This window comes from Odocoileus virginianus, chromosome 10 (assembly GCF_023699985.2).
Source record: "Odocoileus virginianus isolate 20LAN1187 ecotype Illinois chromosome 10, Ovbor_1.2, whole genome shotgun sequence".
NCBI lineage: Eukaryota > Metazoa > Chordata > Mammalia > Artiodactyla > Cervidae > Odocoileus > Odocoileus virginianus.
The window spans coordinates 60151171-60172112 of record NC_069683.1 but is presented as its reverse complement, the minus strand read 5'-3'; the positions used below and the strand labels follow the sequence as shown (position 1 = coordinate 60172112).

The 20942-nt window shown below is 38.9% G+C and overlaps 1 protein-coding gene across 2 annotated transcripts in view; it reads left to right on the top strand.

Annotated features, from left to right (window-relative positions):
- The window catches only part of SESN3 (sestrin 3), a 76877-nt gene that overhangs the window by 1550 nt on the left and 54385 nt on the right, over window positions 1-20942 (top strand). Inside the window, exon 1 of one of the 2 annotated variants that reach the window (XM_020885535.2) lies at window positions 2-308. The exons of the other annotated variant lie outside the window; for it this stretch is intronic. Coding sequence (XP_020741194.1) covers window positions 231-308 — 78 coding nt within the window. The 5' untranslated portion in view covers window positions 2-230. Of the gene's footprint in view, window position 1; window positions 309-20942 lie in introns of those variants that run through there. 2 annotated transcript variants of the gene reach the window in all.

Below are 20942 nucleotides of genomic sequence, written 5' to 3'. Positions count from 1 at the left end.
CCGCCGCCGCCGTCTCCGCCGTCGCTCCGGCAGCCGCCGCGGGGGTCGCTGCGGGCAGCCGCCCGCTCTCCGGCCGTCGCCCCCCCGTCCCGTCCTCCCGCCCCGAGGAGGCTGAGGCTACAAGCGCGGCCTGCGGGGCGTGTGAGGGGGACAGTCTGGGCCCCGCAGCGGCGCGGGCGGCCGCAGTGACAGCCCGGCCCCGGCCCGCCGCCCGCCCGCCCGCAGCCGCGATGAACCGCGGCGGCAGCAGCCCGTCGGCCGCCGCCAGCTACCTGCTCTGTACCAACTGCCGGAAAGTGCTGCGGAAGGTACGGGCTCGGCCTGGGGCCGGCCCCGAGGGGCGCTTCCTGCTCGCGGCGGCCGAGGGACCCCGGGGCCCCTCCGCCGGACCCCCAGAAGGGGGCCTGAGCCGCGAGCGGAGGCGCTAGCCTGCTGGGCTTTTGATTCCTGCCGGGGCAGCGCCGGCCCCCGGGGCTGGGGGCTTGGGGGTCGGGGGTTTGAGGTTGCTTGCAGCCCGTCTCTCCGTTCACCTAGCTACCTTGCCCCACCCCCCCCCCCACCCCCATTCCCGCTCCTCGGGCGGAGGGGTGACGGACCTGTTCGGTCCTCCTCCCGGTGTTCTGGGTGCAAGTCGGTGTGAAATCAGAACTGGTCTGGTCCAGAGGAACCTGGTTCCCTCTCGGCTGTGCCTAACTCCTGCGGGTGTTTTTGTTTATTTCGCTTTTGCTTCTGCACGCTCTACCCGAATACTCTTCTTTTTTTTTTTTTTTTTTTTAACCTTCTTTTTGATGGTCGTCTTGTGGCTCCGGGTCGATCCCGAAGGAAACTGGTAAAGCAGCTTGAACTTTATGCCCATGGGAAACGCTGTTCGACGTTACAGTTCCTCAAGCTGGGGCTGGGGGAGGTGGAGACGAGGGTGGACTTGAGTTATCCCTTTTTAGCGCTTACCCACCCCATCCCCATCCCCATCCCCCGCACCCGGTGTTGCTCCAGAAAAATCAGACGCGCAATCAGTTTATTGCTTCCCAGAGTGACTGATAGAAAGTTTACTCCAGTTTTGTTTAGCTCACTTGGCTTAATCGCTCCGTTAAGGGTTGGGGCGGGGGTGGGGGTGGTGCGGTATGAAAAGATGTCGCTTTAGAGCGAGAAGAGCTTTTAATCAGACTTTAACAGCCGCCACTGGGTTATATTATAATTAGCTTATTCTTCTCGAGACTATTTTAACATTTCATTAAGTGGAAACAGTAGTTGAGGTGCTTCTGTTTGTCCAGTACAAATGAATTAAAATTGCTGAGCTGTGCAAATGCGTCGGGACTGAAAGGCTAAGATGAATACGGCACCGTTTTTAGTCAATTTCTTTAACTACAGTTCAATTGAGATTGTTCTTTCTATATTAAAAAAAAGAAAGAAAGAAACATGTAAGTAAGCAAGCTCAAATATTTGCGCTCTTTGTCCAAAAACTGTTTTTCTTCCTCTGTGGGTCAGGCCAAGTGCCAATCAAAGTTGTTTTTCAAGCCTCTTTTCCCTGCAGTAGAGCCGCTGCTTCCCCCCCCCCCCGCCCCCAGTTTTATTTGAGAGCATGAAGAAAGCAAAGGGTTAGCATATTTAAAGTTAATCAAACAGTTAAATATGCCTTAAATTGTGTTTATCGGGTATGTTTTTCTTGAAACAGATTTTTATTAAATGTGCATGTTGAGTATGTGCAGTTATTTTTTTCCATAAACTCCGGGATCAAATTACAGTTGATACTTGCTCAGCTCATTGTAGGGCAGCTTGTGAGAAATGTAAAGGATCAGAAGTGCAGAGCAGCTTAGTTGAATGTTAACTCTTTCATTTCTGGGTCAGATGTCATCTGAACTTAGCTTTTTAAAAAATGATGATGATGATTTTCCAGCTTTAAAAGTGATGTTATGTCTTTAATATGAAAAAAGAAGTGTTTTTTGAGACACATTTGATTAAACTCAAGCCTGGTTTAAAAAAGCAGCTTTTTCTTTTTTAACTGAATAAGGGGGGGAAAGACCTGTATTACCTTGGATTTTTTTTTTAATGATTCTGGCAATTTGGTAGACTAATAAAATGTTTGAAGGTAGTATTAAAGTTTGAAAATCTGTTTTTCTTTTGAGAGAACCAAGGCTACGATCCATGACATTTTGCTAGCTTTCAAGATATCTTTTTATCTTTCTCTTGTGAACATCCTTCAGTTGTGTCTGACTCTTTGCGACCAGTCCATGCAATTCTCTAGACTGGAGTGGATAGCCTTTTCCCTTCTCCAGGGGATCTTCCCAACCCAGGGATCGAACCGGGGTCTCCTGCATTGCAGACGGATTCTTTAGCTTTTAAGAAATTATTATTTTTTTTTACCTAGAAGGAAAACCTCCTCCTATTATTAAAAGAGAGAATATATGGAAAATGAATATTCACCATTTTCATATCTTAGAATTGCTGTGCACATCTATGCCAATTTCCAGTTTTTAGTAACTCCAAGGTATTTAATATTGATTCATGCAGTAGCATGAAATAACTTTAGATGGGAATGGGATTGTTTGAGCCAGTTATGACATGACTTGGCAACATTTGTAGCTTTTTAAGAGTGCCTTAAGTGCTCTTAAAAGATATCAAGTGTTTAGCATTTTAAATTCTTTATCATTCTAAAAATAGCATGTAAGACTTTTCTAATAAAGAAATGGGTTTTCTTTTTTTGATAGAAAGTATATAACTAAGCAAAATTCATCTGTAACTCTCAAAATGGGATTCTCTGGATTTATCTTGTGTTTTCCATTTAATATTGTGTTCAGTAATAACCATGTGAGTCACAGCATTTTGAATTTTAGTTCAGTGTAGTTCATGATGGAAGAATGAAACTCATGCACACCCAGAGTGAATTACTCTTTGCTGTATAATCCTCACTAATGATGGGGAAAGAATCACCTTTATTTATGTGGCATGAGGCCTTTTTGTTTAAGTGGCTTCATTTGTTGCATGTATTGAACTTGAGGGGGAACTTACAAAGGAACTGGATTCTCCATTAAAGTAAGTGATTTGGTTCAACCCAATATCTGAAAATTGAATTGTGTGTTGTATGAGAATCACTTTTATTCTTAGAAGTAGCTTTATGATTCTGATTCAATGTCTTCCAAAAAAAGAGAGACTTCTTCAAGTATTGAATATACCTAATTTGGTAACCCTAGGTCAGTGGGAAGAATGGAGAGGTAAACCAGATAGGGAAAGAAATGAAGAAACAAAACTCTCTTCAAATCTAACTACTACTTATTCTGACTTGCTCTGTTATCAATGAAATAATTCAATAAAGTTTTTAATAAAAAAGGAAATGCTTCTATTTACTTTGGAAAAGTTGATGAGTTCGGAACTGTTATAGGTTTTGCTTGAAGAAATTCCACTGATAACTAGATACATTTCAAAGTGGAGTGCCAGTCTACATTAAGAAAGGTAGGTAACTGTCAACCCACACATCCTCCAGTAAATAAAAGGGGGCGTATGACAATGTATTTTGAGTGTTGAGCAGTTAGTGCTACTGAAGTGAATAAAACTCTGTACATTATGTTAGAGGGTTTAACATTTTAAAATGCTTAATATGTTTAGGTAGTTCCAGTGATTTTTGTTGTTGTTGGATATTGTACTTTTTCCATTTTGCTTATATATCTGTTTATTTTTTACAATTTTTTGATAGTTTTATGAGTGAAGAGACTGGGAAAATAAAATGAGAAATATTAGTTTAAACCATATGAACCTTATTTTTATGGTCAAAATTGTCAGTTAATGGCAGTTTTATATGGTTCAACCAAAAGAGTGGTATTGCTTTGACTGTGAAATAGTAATCATATTTTGTTTTGATTAATCAGGTTTCTTATATACATTTTTTGGATTGTCAAAGTAGGTTTTAGTTTTATCTCAAAATGAGCCAAGCAGAGAGCAAGCAAGTGAATTTATGACAGCAAGTCATTATGCAGTGGTTTTCAGACTGCTTTTTATGGAGCCCTATGATGCTTCGGTATTCAAAAATGTTTGAATTGGATTAAATTTTAAGTACAAAATTACAACTACCCCAAAATCTTTCATTACAAGACTGTTCTTGTGCAGGTCTTGAAAAATTTGTTCTGCTCCTATTGTACATGTATTTGAACACTTTTGCTAATAAGACATTGATGAGAAAGACTCATTGATTATGAAGGCACGGGCCTTTAGAAAAACCTTCCTCTACATATCTGCTGAAGATCAATTTTCATTTGTGTGAACACAAACTTATTATCAGTATTTGTTAGTTTATAATTAAACACTTATGAAAGCCCTTTAGTGTATTTATGTGTCTCACAGTTCAGGTTCAATATAAGATTTCATTTATAAAAGGGATGGTACTGCTTCCACAAGCTCTCCACCACCAGATAAATTGTTGTTTAGTCATTAAGTCGTGTCCTGCTCTTTGCAACACTTTGTAGCCCGCCGGCTCCTATGTCTATGGGATTTCCCAGGCAAGAATACTGGAGTGTGTTGATTGCCATTTTCTTCTCCAGGGGATCTTCTTGGCCCGGGGATCGAACCCAGGTCTTCTGCTTAGCAGGTAGACTCTCTACTATTGAGCCACCAGGGAAGCCCCCACCAAATAAATAAATTGCTAAAATGTAACTGCCAATATAGTAACACTGGAAGTCACAAGATATGCTCATCCTTAGGTCTCTGATAGGTCTGTGAGTATCGGGCAACTTAGTTAACTTCTTGGAGTCTAGTTTTCTCTGGAAAATGTAGATCATTTCTACTTGCCTTGCTGGTTGCTGCATAGCTGGAGAGAGGTAATGTGTGTTAAAGTACTTCGTAAACCATAAAGTACAACTACAAATATAAGAAGGACAAGCCTATGTGTTTTCCCTATTCCTAGAGTAGGACCTTTGTATGTTGTGGCAATATATATCTACATACTGAGTAATTTGGTTAGTCTTCACTTTTCTGTCTTAACTAATTATTTCGTGCAAATGAGAGGTAATGACATTATGCTTTTAATTAGGGTGATCAACTATTAATTTTTATTTGCATATTTATATTTGTATTCTACCCCTCCCTTTCCTTAAATAATCTAATGTATTTCTGGCATTTCAAATAAAAAAATTGCCTTTTGGACACTTCAGCAGATGAAGGAAGTTGGTATTTGATTTGAAAAGACTTAAAAGTTATGGAAGGCTGTACTTACTAGAATTTGGGGCAAATCTAGGGTAAAGCAAAGAATGTTTAACTTTTAATTTAGGAGAAGAGCTAGGGAAATAAAATGCTTTAACCTTTTTCTCCCCATCTCTTCATCCTCTTTTTCACCTTTGAACGGACTGGATTATAACTTATGTTTGTGTAGACCTTGTCTTCCCTAGTAGCTCAGTTGGTAAAGATTCCGCCTGCAGTGTGGGAGACCTGGGTTTGATCCCTGGGTTGGAAAGATCCCCTGGAGAAGGGAAAGGCTACCCAGTCCAGTATTCTACCCTGGATAATTCCATGGACTGTATAGTCCATGGGGGCGCAAAGAGTCGGACACGACTGAGAGACTTTGGCTTTTCACAGTTTTTACAGTGTTTTCACATTATCAGTTGGGTCTCACAAACTGAGAAAATTTAAGAGGAATGAACTCTGTCATGCAACTAGTATGAAGTCCATTTAATTTTTAATACTGCCTCTGTAATAAACTAAAACTATGTTCGAATTGTCCCCTGCTGTATTGATGCTATCAGAGAACATCTATCCCCGCTCTGCCAGCTTCAGCATCTGTGGAATGCTTATAAGTCCTAAAACACTCCAGGTAATATTAGCCAGAGATTCAACTTTTAGCCACTCTTTGACGCATGACTGCAGATCAGCTGGAGGGGAAGGAGAAGAGTTAGTTGGCTATTTTTATTATCTCTTTAGCTGCTGTTTGGTTAATTCTTGGATGATATAAAGCAGCAAATCTTAAATACAATCTTCAGATCCTGAGAGTGTCCAAAACCATTTCAGAGGGTCTGCAAAGTCAAAACTATTTTTATGATCATGTGTGTGTGTGTGCGCGTGTGTGCATGCGCTCACTCGTGTGCACATGTGTATGCTCAGTTGATCAGTCATGTCCAACTCTTTGTGGCCCCATGGACTACAGCCCATCAGACCCCTCTGTCTATGGGATTTTCCAGGCAAGAAAACTGGAGCAGGTTGCCATTTCTTAAACTAGTGGATCTTCCCAACCCAGGGATTGAACATGTCAGTTGCATCTTCTGCATTGGCAGGTGGATTATTTACCACTAGCACCACCTGGGAGGCCCTTTTATGATCATACAGGACTTTATATCTTTTTTCACTGTGCAAAAGCAATGGACGTAAAACTGTACTGGTCCCTTAGAATAAGTAAAGGTAGTGGCACCAAACAGTAATCACTGTTAAGTTTTGTTAAATCCTGATCCTGGTTTGTGTTTCTACTGTACAGCAGTCTGGTTGTCTCTAGGGAGAGGATTTGTGTAGTTGTTTCAGCTGCAAGCTAAACTAGCCACTTTTAAAATGAACCTCATTTTTACTTAACACCTGTCAGGCTGACTTTAGTTTCTCAAAATCATGCATGGGTAAAAGATCCATTCAAAGTACAAGATAGACAAATGAATTTTAATATAATATAGAAAGTTTACTGATTGGGGCTAAGATTCCACATTGCAGCTAACCTTTCAGAAGCTCTGCTTGTCGAGTTGTGGTGTAGTATCAAAGCAGAACATTCACAATTATCTTTTGCATCATCCAACTAATATATCTGTGGGAGACAAGATTTTCCTTACATACCTTCAATCAAAACCTATCACAACAGATTGAATGTAGAAGAGAGATGAAATCTACCTGTCTTATGTTAAATAGACATTGAAGAGATTTGCAGAAATGTTTTTTAAGGTGTTTTTAAAAGTGTGGAGGAGATCCAAGACCAAAACATTTGAGAACTGCTGAGTCAGTTCCCGGCAGCAGCGTATGATGCATATGCATGTAATTCTCTGGAGTGACTGTGGGAGAAATAAAAGGCTGATACCACTGGCAGGAAGCACAGATGAACCCATCGCAGCCATCTCTGATCTATGTGGGAATCACTTCCAGATGCTGCCTAGCACCTGTCAGTGACACAGTGGAAGCTTCTCTAGTACCAGAGTACAGATGGTCCTTGACTGAGGATGCTTCGATACAGCTTTTGTGGTGCAAAGGTGATTGGAAAAAAACTGATGCTGGGAAAGATTGAAGGCAGAAGGAGAAGGGGGTGGCAGAGGATGAGAAGGTTAGATAGCATCACTGACTCAATGGACATGAATCTGAGCAAACTCCTTGAGATAGTGGAGGACAGAGGAGCCTCGAGTGCTGCAGTCCATGGAGTCACAAAGAGTTGGATGGGACTTAGCGACTGGACAGCAACAAAATGCGACAGACTTTCAGTAGAAACTGTATCTTTGAATTTTGAGCTTGGATCTTTTCTTGAGATAGCCATGTGTTTTATGATGTGCTGAGTGGAGTTCTAGGTCTGCCATGTGATCATAAATTAACCAACTCACTCACTGTGCAGCCTTTTCAGACCCATGCAGCCATTCTGTTTTTCACCTGCAGTACAGAGTCTGATAAATTACATGAGATATTTAACACCTTATTATAAAACAGGTTTTGTGTTAGCTGATTTTGCCCAACTGTAGACTCAGATGATTGTTCTAAGCACATTGAAGGTAGGCTAGGTATATTAAATGCATTTTTGACTTAGGATATTTTTCAACTTGCAGTGAGTTTATTGGGATGTATCCCAATAAGTGGAGTAAAGCTTAGACTAGCTAGAGATGATCGTTCTCTAAGTTTTGTGAGCATCCTTTTACCTGGTCTTTTACTTTGTCCAAAAAGATGGACAAAAACAAAGCTCTTTGGCTCTAAAGGAATGTTCTCCTTAGTACTTACTACGCAATGAGCAAAGAATGGTCAGATCCAAAGATTATGTCCATTGTGCTCTAACTGGTCGGTTTTTGGCTGGAAAGGAAATTAAGGCCCTAAGTAGCAAGGTTAGCCTATTTTTCTTGAAAGCCAAGAAGTGTGGGAGAAGCAATACAGAAGAAGGGAAAAGAATCAGAAGAAAGAGGTGTATCAGTGTAGACAACTGATAGCTAGATGGCTTCAATAAAGAAAAAGAAAACCACTATTGTCAACAGGAGATAGGACAGCTCTAAATGTGAAAGTCCCTAAATATTGCAGCCCACTAAGGTATAGTGCATTTTCTATTTAGGGTGTGGGTGTGGGTGTGTGGTTGGGGGGTTAGTTTACACTGTACACAAAGCTAGGGCAGCTGTAATTCAGCGTGGTCTTGAAGGCATGGCATAAGGATCTACCTGATTAGATCTGGTGAGACCTACAAATGATTTCCAGTAGCTGACCTGTCCCTTTTAGACATCACTGTAGTGGGAGTCGGGATAGAAGGAGGAGGTGGAATTCATAATACATAATATATACATTGCCAAACCAAGACATTGAGCCCTGTGTTGCATAACAGTTACCTTAAATCTATCAGTAGCTGCATTTAAACTGTTTGAAAATATCTATCCTGTCCCATCTAAGGGCTTCCCAGGTGGCACAGTGGTAAAGAATCTGCCTGCCAACGCAGGAGACGTGAATTCAATCCCTGGGTTGGGAAGATGCCCTGGTGTAGGAAATGGCAACCAACTCCAGTCTTCTTGCCTGGAGAATTCCATGGACAGAGGAGCCTGGTGGGCTACAGTCCATAGGTTACGAAGAATTGAACACAGCTGAGCAACTGGGCGCGCGCACACACACCATCTAAAGCTACAGTTAACATGAATTTCTATTTGTGGCTCAAAAAGTTTTCTTCAAAACTCTTGACATCTCCAAAAGTCTTTCATCTTCAAACTCTTTTTTTCTTCTGTGGTCTGGACTGCCATGCCACTCAAGTATACTGCATTAGTTGTGTTTTGCATTTATATGTATATATCTTTCTCTAATGGGTTGCCTCATATTTGTGATCTAGTTATTGAAAGCTTGTTTTTAGCAAATATTGGCAGTACATTTATATTGGATACAGTATAATCTGAGAAAATGACCATTATTTTTCTCATTTTCCAGGATATATCTATTCTTTATAGCCATACTTTGCCCTCTTTATCAATAAGGTTTATCTGAACACTTTGAGAATTTTAATAACAAAAGTTACAGTTTTCTATTTGTTGCTCAAATTTTCTATTTGTTGCTCAAAAGTTTTCTTCAAAATTCTTGTGACATCTCCACTTTGAGAAGTCATGACCATGGTCATCTTTGTGACCATGAGACTGTTTCTATTAAATATCATACCCCTTTTTGGAGGGAGTCAGAATGTTGATTCACTAAGAGGATCAGGACACATCTCTTAGCGACTGGTCCTTCTCAGAAATATGAAATGGCCATTGCTTTGATGCGGACACATTCCGCACCTCCTGGAGTCAGCTAAGAGCTCTCTCAGAAAAGGCTATTTTAGAGGTGTGATCTTAAAACGTCCAGATTCACAGCAAGTCTCCTCCTGGGGTTTATTTCACCGGATAATTCTGGCTAAGCCTTTCCCTCTCCTGCCACCCTCCTCACCAGGAGTCTTTTACTTTGGGATATTCCAGGGTCGGCTGTGATCCCGTCAGCCAGCAGGCACTCCCTTGGCAGCTGTGAACCAGAGACTTGTTGTTGGCCTGGACTACCCTTTAGCTAGCCTCTGCCTTTTAGGTCCTACCAGAAGTCATTTGTTGGTCCATGGACCCGGATATTGACTGCCACTTAAGGAGCACATGAATATTATAGGTCATTCAACAGTGGATTGAAACATCTTGAATTTTGCTGCTCAAAGTTAATAAGGAATGACAGGCATTTTGCCCATGTTTTACAAAGAATGTATTGAACATATCCTGTGTGTAACAAGTATAGCCATAAAACTAGCCGACTAGGGCCATATTATTTCTTGTACCAGGGATTTCTTAAAGTATAGCTTTGAACTACTTGTACTAGAGGTATATGTTCTCATTTCTTGATTTATATTTTATTTTTGCATCTTCCTATGTTGCAAAGATGGAACCTGGCACTTAAATGAAATATCTGTTTTTTTATATGCAGAATTTAAAAGGTCAACTTTACCTCACAGGGAACTAAAACTGGGTTTTGTGGAAGATTATGATAATTACTGAGACTGTAACTCTTAGTTTTGAAATGTATTTTATAATATCAATAACAATAATAGCTTCTATTGAATATCACGTATGTGCAATGGACTGTGCTAAGTATTTAAGCCCCACATGTGTATTATAGTTAATTGTCACAACTAACCCATAAAGAATTATTACTCATACTTTATGGATGAAGAAACTGGAACTCAGAGAACCTTGGTTACTTGCTAAAGGTCATAGTACCAATAAGTGGCAGGCTCAGGATTTGAAACCAGTCTGACTCCAAAGCCTGGCTTTTATACACCTATAAACCCTGCATTCCCTTATCCTCCACATGTTTTCTTTATGTACAAGACTCAGAAAATGTAAAAATTAATAAAACTTAATAGGACTTGGTTACTAAGAGATTACTAGGAGTGATTTCAAGTTCGGATATTGTCTACTACTTTAATTTTACATGAAAAATGTAAATTTTTCTCTCTATAAGGTTAAACGGAAGTCAAACAATTTTGACCTATCTAGTTTGCTATTTTATCTATGTAAATCTGTTGTTAGTCATGTGACCACTTTCCTAATCCCAGAACATATTTTTCCTAATTTCCTAGCAAACTTTGACCCTCTCCTTTTGCCAACCAGCCATTCATTAGTTCACTGATACTGATTGATTCAATACTGCTATGATGTCTGTGACAAAAGATGCTGTCTAGAAACATTTTGAGCTTAAGTATTGTATCTCTTAAAGAGGACCTCTAAGAAACAGTCTCACTTTTTGCTAAACTTTTTGCAGTAAAGAGTTAATTTACAGTGATAAGAAGTAGCATGAATGTTTATGCCTGCTATTCATTTTGGCTTTCTGTGTTAAGGGAAAAATGATGATTTAAAAAAAGCAAAGAAACCCTGGGACTTTATCCTTCCCCTACCAGTATCCCTACAATACTGTGTCTCCAGAAGAATTTTTTAGTCTTACAAAGGGCTTATGTTAGGGAGAGGATATGTGGGAAGATGTGGTTTTGCTATTTCTTAGTTGAAACTCTTGAGAATTTTCCATAGAAACACAGTAAGATATCTAATTCAGTTCCAGAGGACTATTAATATAACTAGTATATTCAATAGGTGTTTACTGTTTAGGCCAGAAAGCTAACAACTAGAGGTAACATCATTTCCAGGGGAAAAATACATTGTAAAATCCAAGTAACTGCTTCACAGGAGCTATCTTTCCTAACTTGTATGCTTAACCCCAAGAAGGTTAATGATGTAGTGTGTTGACTCTGAGGCTATGTTTGGCTATTGGTTGTTGTGTCTCATAAGAAAGCTGTGTTAATGCAGTTTTATCCAACATTCAAGTAAGAGTTGATGGAAGGGATAAAAATTGGGTGATAATCAGGGTGTTGAGATAACCAAGGGCCACCATCAAGCTTGCCCATCTTTGCTCACTTTGCTCCCTCAGACTGGACCAGAATGGTTCATTACAAGCTGGGTGGCATATGCTGGCATATGGTATGGCATATCACTCCCTGTTGATGTCTTTAAAGTAATATAAATGAGGCAAATACTTTAACTTCCAAGAAAGCTTCCTTTTTATTTGCAATTAGGAATTTAATATGTGTATCTTTATTCTTTTGATGTAAACAAATAAATTACACCAGCAAATTTACTCCACTCAGAAAGAATTAAAACAAAAAATCATGTAAGCTACAGGTATCTTAGCACTAAACTCGAAGTAATGTTCAAATTCTTTTATCAAAGCATTTTTGTTTAATATATTACTTGAAATTAATGAATTCTCAGCTGAAGTGTGGAATCCTATTTATAGGATTGTGTTATAGTTTTTTTTTAAAATGTGACTATAGTTAATAATCTTGTGAGATATTAGTTATTGTATATTGTATAGCTATTAAAATGACTACAAGGTCCTGGTTCTAATTTTCTTTATATGAAGTACATTGATGATTGATTATTAACTCAAAGTTAGCATGAATTTATAAATATTCTTTTGACTATGCAAGAGAACTATTTAGTATTCAGTGCCCTTAAAATGAGGGAAAATACTTATTTTGGTAAATAAGAAGGTAGAAACAATTGTCTTTTTTTGGTAAAAATTTATGGATTGCCATTTTACGCTTACTCTAGGTCTCACTGATTTTACTCTTTAATGGCCTCCATATTCTTAAGCAGGTAAGATATGTAAAAGCTGTAAACATTTAGAAACCATTCACATACCATGTGAATATCTTTCATGTATTTATTCATTCAGAAGACGTTAAGTGCCCTTGCCTGTTAGACACAGAAAAAGCACAAAGTGAGGGCATAAACGTTCTTGCCTCAGCAGTGTGATCAGTCGCGTCACACCTCTGGATCTCACAAAGACATCCTCAAGATTATGCCCCTTACTTGGCAGATAGTATAGATCAGGGTTTGGCAACTTTTTCTACAAAGAGGTGGGTAGTAAGCATTGGAGGCTTGCTGGTCTAGAGTAAGGCCTACATAGCTTTCTTTGTGACAGCTACTCAGATCTGCCTCTGTCCAGTGAAACCAGCCATAGATGTGACTTTATTCCAATACAGCTTTATTTAGGGGTCTTGAAATTTTAATTTTATATAATTTTGACATCGTAGACATTCTTTTGATTTTTTTCCCCAATTATTTACAAATATAAACCCCATGCTTAGCACCCAACCAGTAGGGAGAAAAAAGGGGCTTCTCCGATAGACTTCCCTGGCTCAGACGGTAAAGCATCTGCCTACAATGCGGGAGACCTGGGTTTGATCTCTGGGCTGGGAAGATCCCCTGGAGAAGGAAATGGCAACCCACTCCATTATTCTTGCCTGGAAAATCCCATGGATGGAGGAGGCCTGGTAGGCGTAGGCTGCAGTCCATGGGGTCACAAAGAGTTGGACACGACTGATTGACTTCACTTTCTTTCTGATAGCTCAGTTGGTCAAGAATCCACCTACAATGCAGGAGACCCCGGTTTGATTTCTGGGCCGGAAGATCCGCTGGAGAAGGGATAGGCTGCCCACTCCAGTGTTCTGGGGCTTCCCTTTTGGCTCAGCTGGTAAAGAATCCACCTACAATGCAGGAGACCTGGGTTCAATCTCTGGGTTGGGAAGATCCCCTGGAGAAGGGGAAGGGCTACCCACTCCAGTATTCTGGCCTGGGGAATTCCATGGACTGTACAATCCATGGGGTCACTAAGAGTCAGACATGACTGAGTGACTTTCACTTCACATGTAGTAGCAGAACAGGTGGCAGACCAGATTTAGGCAGCAGTTAGGAGTTTGCTGACCTTATGGTATAAAATCAGTACAAGGAATTTTTGCATCACCTCAGTTAGGTGACCTTTCTGAATTGTGCTTTGCTTATTATTAAAATATCAATAGTAATAGGACCTATTAAAATTTTTTTCTGTGTAATTCTATCTACTCTTACTGGTGTACAAAATTAATCAGAAGCCAGCTATGTAATAAGCACTACCATTTGTAAAAACATGTAACTGGGATGACCCTGCCTATTTACACCTGGAAAGATAGCATGTAATTTGGATGGATCCACATCTGTAGATATTGAATATACTTGAAAGCATATTTGTCAGGTCGGTTGGCATCTGTCAGCTGTGCTGTTTACCTCTTTTGAAGTTGTCATGCCTTGTTTGAATTCAGTGCAAGTGCCATTATATATTACAGAGGCTTACATCTTAATTAAAGGTACATTTCAAGAGTTTTCCAAAATCTGAGTTGTTTAGATTGATATGTCTTATTTAATGTGCAACTAATTAAGAATCTCTTTTTGTGCTGGTCAGAAAACCCATGTTAGGATCTCAGAGCTCTGTTACTCTTAGCATCTTTGAGGTCTCACATGAAAAGCATATATGGTAATTCCATAGACGTTCCTTACGACTACAAACTGGCAGTACAACTAGCACTGTAGTTTTTATAGTAAATAATTTTAAAGTGTTGAACTCATTGTCTTATTCCATTGAAGTCCTAATTCCTCACCTACCTTCCACAAACATGCACATAGGGACACTCGAGCAATGTGATATAAGTGAAACAAACACATGCTCCCCAGCTGATAAGGGTGGTATCTGAATGCAGTGATACCTGAATGTTGTTGTTGGAGGGAGTGTGAGGGGAGGATGGTTCCATCAAAACAGAACCCTTCTGTGGTGAGTGGAGGTGATGACTGTCAATAATTTAAGCATGGGAAATCATTAGCTATTCAGAATATTTATAATGGAGATGAACTTTAAAAAAAATTTCAGACTGAGCATTTAATCAGTGAATATAATATGACACCATTTATCCAAGTCACGCATTTTAAAAGCATCGGTATATGATGTTTTCAGTGGTTGAGATCTATTGATACCCACAGCATTGACACAGCCAGTGTCATGGGCAAGATTCAAACCCTGTTTAGTCAATCAGAGTTTTCATTGAAATGATGATTGCTAACTATGCATTTTAAAATGTGTCCTTCAAACTAGATCTGGTAGAGAGTTCTCTTGACCAACCCTTGTTATGATTGCTTGGTTATGATTATATGCAGGAGAATTAAATTACATAGCCCATGTATTGATATGAGATGATCATTCTTGTTTACCTTATAAAGTAATTCTGAATCTTATGCACTTGATTTAAAAAAAACAAATTTCCATAATGTCTAAGCAGCCATTAATGGAAAATATTTTACTCTTAATTGATGTTAAACTTCTAGTGGTAAGTACATGACATCTATGTGTTTTTCTGCTTCTTCCTTTATTAGTATTGAAGATTCTGCAGGGAATGCATTTGCCACAGTGGCGAATGGAAAGAATTGAAAATGAATGAATACCTGGATGATAGCTTCCTTTAACTTCAGATATTTATAGAAGCCATTTCTTACTGACTAAGAAACTGAGGATCCTACCATCAGTGTGCTACAGGGTGTTGCCAGTAAAATTTGAATCTCGTGTGGCAGTGTGCATTTAGTAATTTTAGCTTTTAACAAACCACTGTGTTACCTTTCCTGAAAGGTACTCTGATGTCATAAAAATGAAGTAATTTGTCCTCTAGAACTCCTGACTTGTCCATCAGTTTTTTGTTCAGTGACAGGTATGCTTTTCATGACCATAAAAAAAGGAGAGGAGTACATTGTTACCATAAAAAGGTCTTTTCTTTTTACTCTATCTTTATAGTCATTTTAATGCATTTTAGTGTTTATGGGTAATTAACTGTCTGACAGAGCTATAGAGCACGTGAAAATTAAAATATTAAGGTGCTGTCCTAAGCATTATTAGAGATGGGCGAAGCATGCAGTACACTGAAGGATAACCAAAGCAACAACAAAGCCAAACCTAGATTATCTCCTAACTGCTGCTGCTGCTACTAAGTCGCCGCAGTCATGCCCAACTCTGTGTCTGACATAGACTCTGTCTGTGTCTGTCGTCTGTGTCCGACCCCATAGACAGCAGCCCACCAGGCTCCCCCATCCCTGGGATTCTCAGGCAAGAGCACTGGAGTGGGTTGCCAACTAGATAAACCCAAATGCCAACAATAACAGTGTCACAGAAGGAACAAGTCCATTTTCACATTAATTGTGCCTGCCTCAGTGTCTCTGTCTATATCCATGATGTCTTTCATTACATTAAAATGAGACACACAAAAAAATATTTATAATGTGCTGTCAGTTGTGGGTCAATCAATCCAAGATCAAGGATTTCTAAAATGGATATGTAAATCAGTGGAAAAGCTACATGGGACTCACAGAAACTCAATACACATACATTTTTCTGGAACCTATGTAATTGGCATAATTGGCTTGCAGTTATTTCTAAGAAAAGTTTACATTCAAGTACTAAGTTCCTCTGCATGATTTAATAGTAGATACTTGTTTTTCAAGAATTCACAGGGAACACAAGCCATTTATTGCTGGTCAGGGGTTTATTTTCCTGAATGTCACTGTAACCTCACAGCAGTTATCCAGCCACTACATAGCAATTTTTAGGAATTAGCATAGTCTTGATTGAATGAATAGCCTCTCCAAATTGCTGTGATTAACTGTTTTTCCCCCAGGGACTGAAGATGTTGTTCTATTTAAAATGGTTCATTTGGGGAAAGATTGAAGTATTTTATTAATAAGGAATAACAGTTCTTAGTCTGAGAAGTTTGTTTAAGCTCTATGACAATGGTTCTTAGAGGGTAATCTTGGAACCAGCAGTATCAGCATCACCTGGGACTTTTGTTAGAAATGCAGATTCTTGGACCCCATCCCAGACCTGCTGAACTGGAAATTCTGGAGGAGGGACCCATCAGTCTGGATTTGAATAAGCCCCTCAGGTGATCATGAGGCACTCTTGGACTGAAAATTGCTAGTCTAGGATTAATAACTAAATACTTCTGCAAATTAAAATTTATACATCCATTTTATGTTCAGTATGTGTTATCAATTATTTGAGAAATATCATAAAAGGAAGAAATTGTTTCCAATTAAATCGATACTAAATCTCTACTCTTTAGAGGTAATAATGACAAGTACCAGCTCTAGAATCAGGAAGATTTCTTTTGCCTTTTTAAAAAATAGATTTCAGACTTTTAGGTACAATATGCTCTTAACCTTGAGAAAAATATATCATTATATTGTTGCTAGATACTGAACTCTAAGGGAAAAAAAGATGGATTTTGTCAACTTGTTTATGACTGAAATCAAGTGAAAATATCTCTTGGAATCCCTTCTCTACTTGAAAATAAGTGTTTTAGTGCTAACATTGGTAGACTTTTATGGGTTTTATCATCTTAGGTTACTTGTATTTCAAGGAAGATTGATGTTTTATTTTTATGGAAAATAAAATTATCTTGAATGTCTTTTCTTAAATAGAAGGAGAAATGACTATATTTGTCTCCAAGACAGATTTAGAATAGGCACATTTTTTAAAATTGTTTTGAGTCTCTTAGACAAGACTAAATATGTATATGAATTATAACTATTCTTTTTTACTTGTAAACTGGTAGCTTACTCTTCAATTACAAGTGGGAAGTCTGGAAGCCTGAAAATTAAAACAAAGCAAACTTAAGAAATTATACATGAGCCCTAGCTAGATGAGAAGAATAAAAAAGATTACTCTTTGAAAAGGAAAGATCATTTCAGTTAGTTGCAGTTCTATCTAGGATAGTGAATATAATATAATTTTATTTTGCTATTTGGTTGCATCTAATTTTGAGGTAATGGAGTTTTCCTCATACTTTCTCTGCTTTTAATACTAAAATTTAACCTATGTTGATCTTACTCAGGAAAAGTAATGGACTGTATTAAATTGTCCCCTCCCACCCACTCCCAAATTTCTCTATGTTGCCTGCCCAAGAAGCATTTTTACTGACTTAATTCTCAACCATGGAGAGCGATGCTTTTTTATTGACCACTTTTTTATCCTCCTCTGTGAGGAAAGGACTAATATAGTACCTTAAATAGAACTGTCTCCATGGCGATGGCCAGTCAGCTTTTGACTCTGAGACTTATAAAAAAGGAAATTTTAAAAGGCATTTTCATGGTCTAAAATAGCAGTACAGCAAAAGTAAGGTATGAAAATATTTCCTGTCAGTTCTTGCATGACTGATTAAGCTAACATATCTTTTTTTCACATAGCACTTTTTGTCTGAATATTTCAAAATGCCATAGAACAATTCCTTCACTTAATTAATGAGTGATAATTATTATCTTCAGATTAATAGAAAATTTGAGGAGCTCAGATCCAAGATTAGAATTGGGACGCTGAGAAAAAAAGACTTGCCTAGGACTGGCTATAATTTTATTCTCATAAAGAATAAAAATACTGACTAAATTATGGGCCGTTCTTGATTATATTAAACTGAGTTATCTCTGGAACACTGGAAGCAATGACAAGAGATTAAAAACAAAAATTTAACAATTTATGTGATTTTTTTTTCCTAACTAGTTCGTACAATTTGGGATTTATAGGTTACCTTTCTTGTTAAAGACACCCTTGGCAACTTGCTGCCCTTTTTACCTCTTGTGTCCATACCCACGGAAGAGGAAAAGCCCTATAGTTCTCACTGCTAGGCCACCTGGCCTTCAGGAAATGTCAGTTAGTGTGCTATGTATTAGAGGCTAAGGAAAAAGATTACATTATCCTTTGTAATCTTTTGTCCTTTACTATATTCATTTCCTCCTTGACTAAGCCTTATCTAACTATGGGATTAATTTCCAGTTGACTTATCTCTCAAAAGTTCAGTTCAGTCACTCAGTCATGTCAGACTCTCTGTGACCCCATGGACTGCAGCTCGCCAGGCTTCCTGGTCCATTACCAACTCCCAGAACTTGCTCAAACTCATGTCTGTCAAGTCGCTGATGCCATCCAACCATCTCATCCTCGGTTGTCCCTTTCTCCTCCTGCCTTCAATCTTTCTAAGCATCAGAGTATCTTCCATTGAGTTGGCTCTTCACATCAGGTGGCCAAACTATTCGAACTTCAGCATCAGTCTTTCCAGTGAATATTCAGAATTTATTTTCTTTAGGATTGCCTGGTTTGATCTCCTTGCAGTCCAAGGGACTCTGAAGAGTCTACTCCAACACCTCAGTTCAAAAGCATTAATTCTTTGGCACTCACTCTTCTTATGGTCTAACTCTCACATTCATACATAACTGCTGGAAAAACCATACCTTTGATTGTATGGATCTTTGTCTGCCAAGTAATGTCTCTGCTTTTTAATATGCTCTCTAGATTGGTCACAGCTTTTCTTCCAAGGAGCAAGCATCTTCTAATTTCAGTCACCATCTGCAGTGATTTTGGAGCCCAAGAAAATAAAATCTGTCACGTTTCCATTGTTTCCCCATCTATTTGCCATGAAGTGATGGGACTGGATGCCATGACCTTTGTTTTTTGAATGTTGAGTTTTAAGCCAGCTTTTTCACTCTCCTCTTTCTTTTTCATCAAGAGGCTCTTTATTTCCTCTTTGCTTTCTGCCATAAGGGTGGTGTCATCTGCATATCTGAGCTTATTGATATTTTTCCCAGCAGTCTTGATTCCAGCTTGTGCTTCATCCAGTCCAGCATTTCACATGATGTACTCTGCACATAAGTTAAACAAGCAGGGTGACAGTATACAGCCTTGACGTACTCCTTTCCTGATTTGGAACCAGTCTGTTGTTCCATGTCCAGTTCTAACTGTTGCTTCTTGACCTGCTTTCAGGTCAATACAGATTTCTCAGGAGGCAGGTCAGGTGGTCTGGTATTCCCATCTCTTGCAAAATTTTCCACAGTTTGTTGTGATCCACACAGTCAAAGCTTTAGCATAATCAGTGAAGCAGAAGTAGATGTTTTTCTGGAACTCTCTTGCTTTTTCAGTGATCCAACGGTTGTTGGCAGTTGTTCTCTGATTCCTCTGCCTTTTCTAAATCCAGCTTGAACATCTGGAAGTTCTTCGTTCACATACTTCTAAAGCCTGTCTTGGAGAATTTTGAGCATTGCTTTGCTAGCATGTGAGATGAGTGCAGTTGTGCAGTGTTCGAACATTCTTAGGCATTGCCTTTCTTTGGGATTGAAATGAAAACTGACCTTTTCTAGTCCTGTGGCCACTGCTGTGCTTTCCAAATTTGCTGGCATATTGAGTGCAGCACTTTCACAGAGTCATCTTTTAGGATTTGAAATAATTCAGCTGGAATTCCACTACCTCCATTAGCTTTGTTCATAGTGATGCTTCCTAAGGCCCACTTGACTTTGCACTCCCGGATATCTGGCTTTAGATGAGTAATCACACCATTGTGGTTATCTGGGTCATAAGATCTTTTTTTGCATATAGATTTCTTTTTTGTAAAATATCATCAGTAAATACTTAATACTCTGATGTTATTATTAAGAAGGGAATTGATTAAAATCTGTGGCATAAGTACCGTGGAATACTGGACAACTTTTAGGATGTGTTGACATGAACTGATGTCCATAACAGGTTACTGAGTAGAAAAGACTTTTTAAAGGATATTAAGGTTTTTCTTTTTTCATTTTAATTTTTTTTAATGTAAAAATATAATACAGGAGGATAGACTCCAAAACGAATAGTATTAATTTCTTGGTAGTGAGGTTACTGAAGCTTATTTTTACCATATCTTTCTCTTCATTACATTTTGTTCCTTTTAACAATGAATGTGTATTTTATAAAAATATTACGAGCTCTTAGCATTTTGAAATGATAGACTAGAACAAATTAAGTGAAGTATAGTGCAGAGAGCAAGTCCAAGTGAGATGGAAAATTGAAGATGCTTTGAAGTAAAAACAGAAGTTCATGGATTTAATAGATATCCATAGAAGCTAACCAAACTGATAACATGGACCACAAACTTGTCGAACGCAATGAAACTATGAGCCATGCCATGTAGGGCCACCCAAGATGGATGGGTCATGGTGGAGAGTTCTGACAAAATGTGGTCCACTGGAGAAGGGAATGGCAAACCACTTCAGTATTCTTGCCTTGAGAACTCCGTGAACAGTATGAAAAAGCAAAAAGATAGGACCCTGAAAGATGAACTCCCCAAATGGGTAGGTGCCCAATATGCTATGGGAGATCAGTGGAGAAATAACTCCAAAAAGAATGAAGCGACAGAGCCAAAGCAAAAACAACACCCAGTTGTGGATGTGACTGGTGATGGAAGTAAAGTCCAATACTATAAAGAAAAATATTGCATAGGAATCTGAAATGTTTGGTCCATGAATCAGGTCAGATAGGAAGTGATCAAGCAGGAGATGGCAAGAGTGAACATCGACATTTTAGGAATCAGTGAACTAAAATGGACTGGA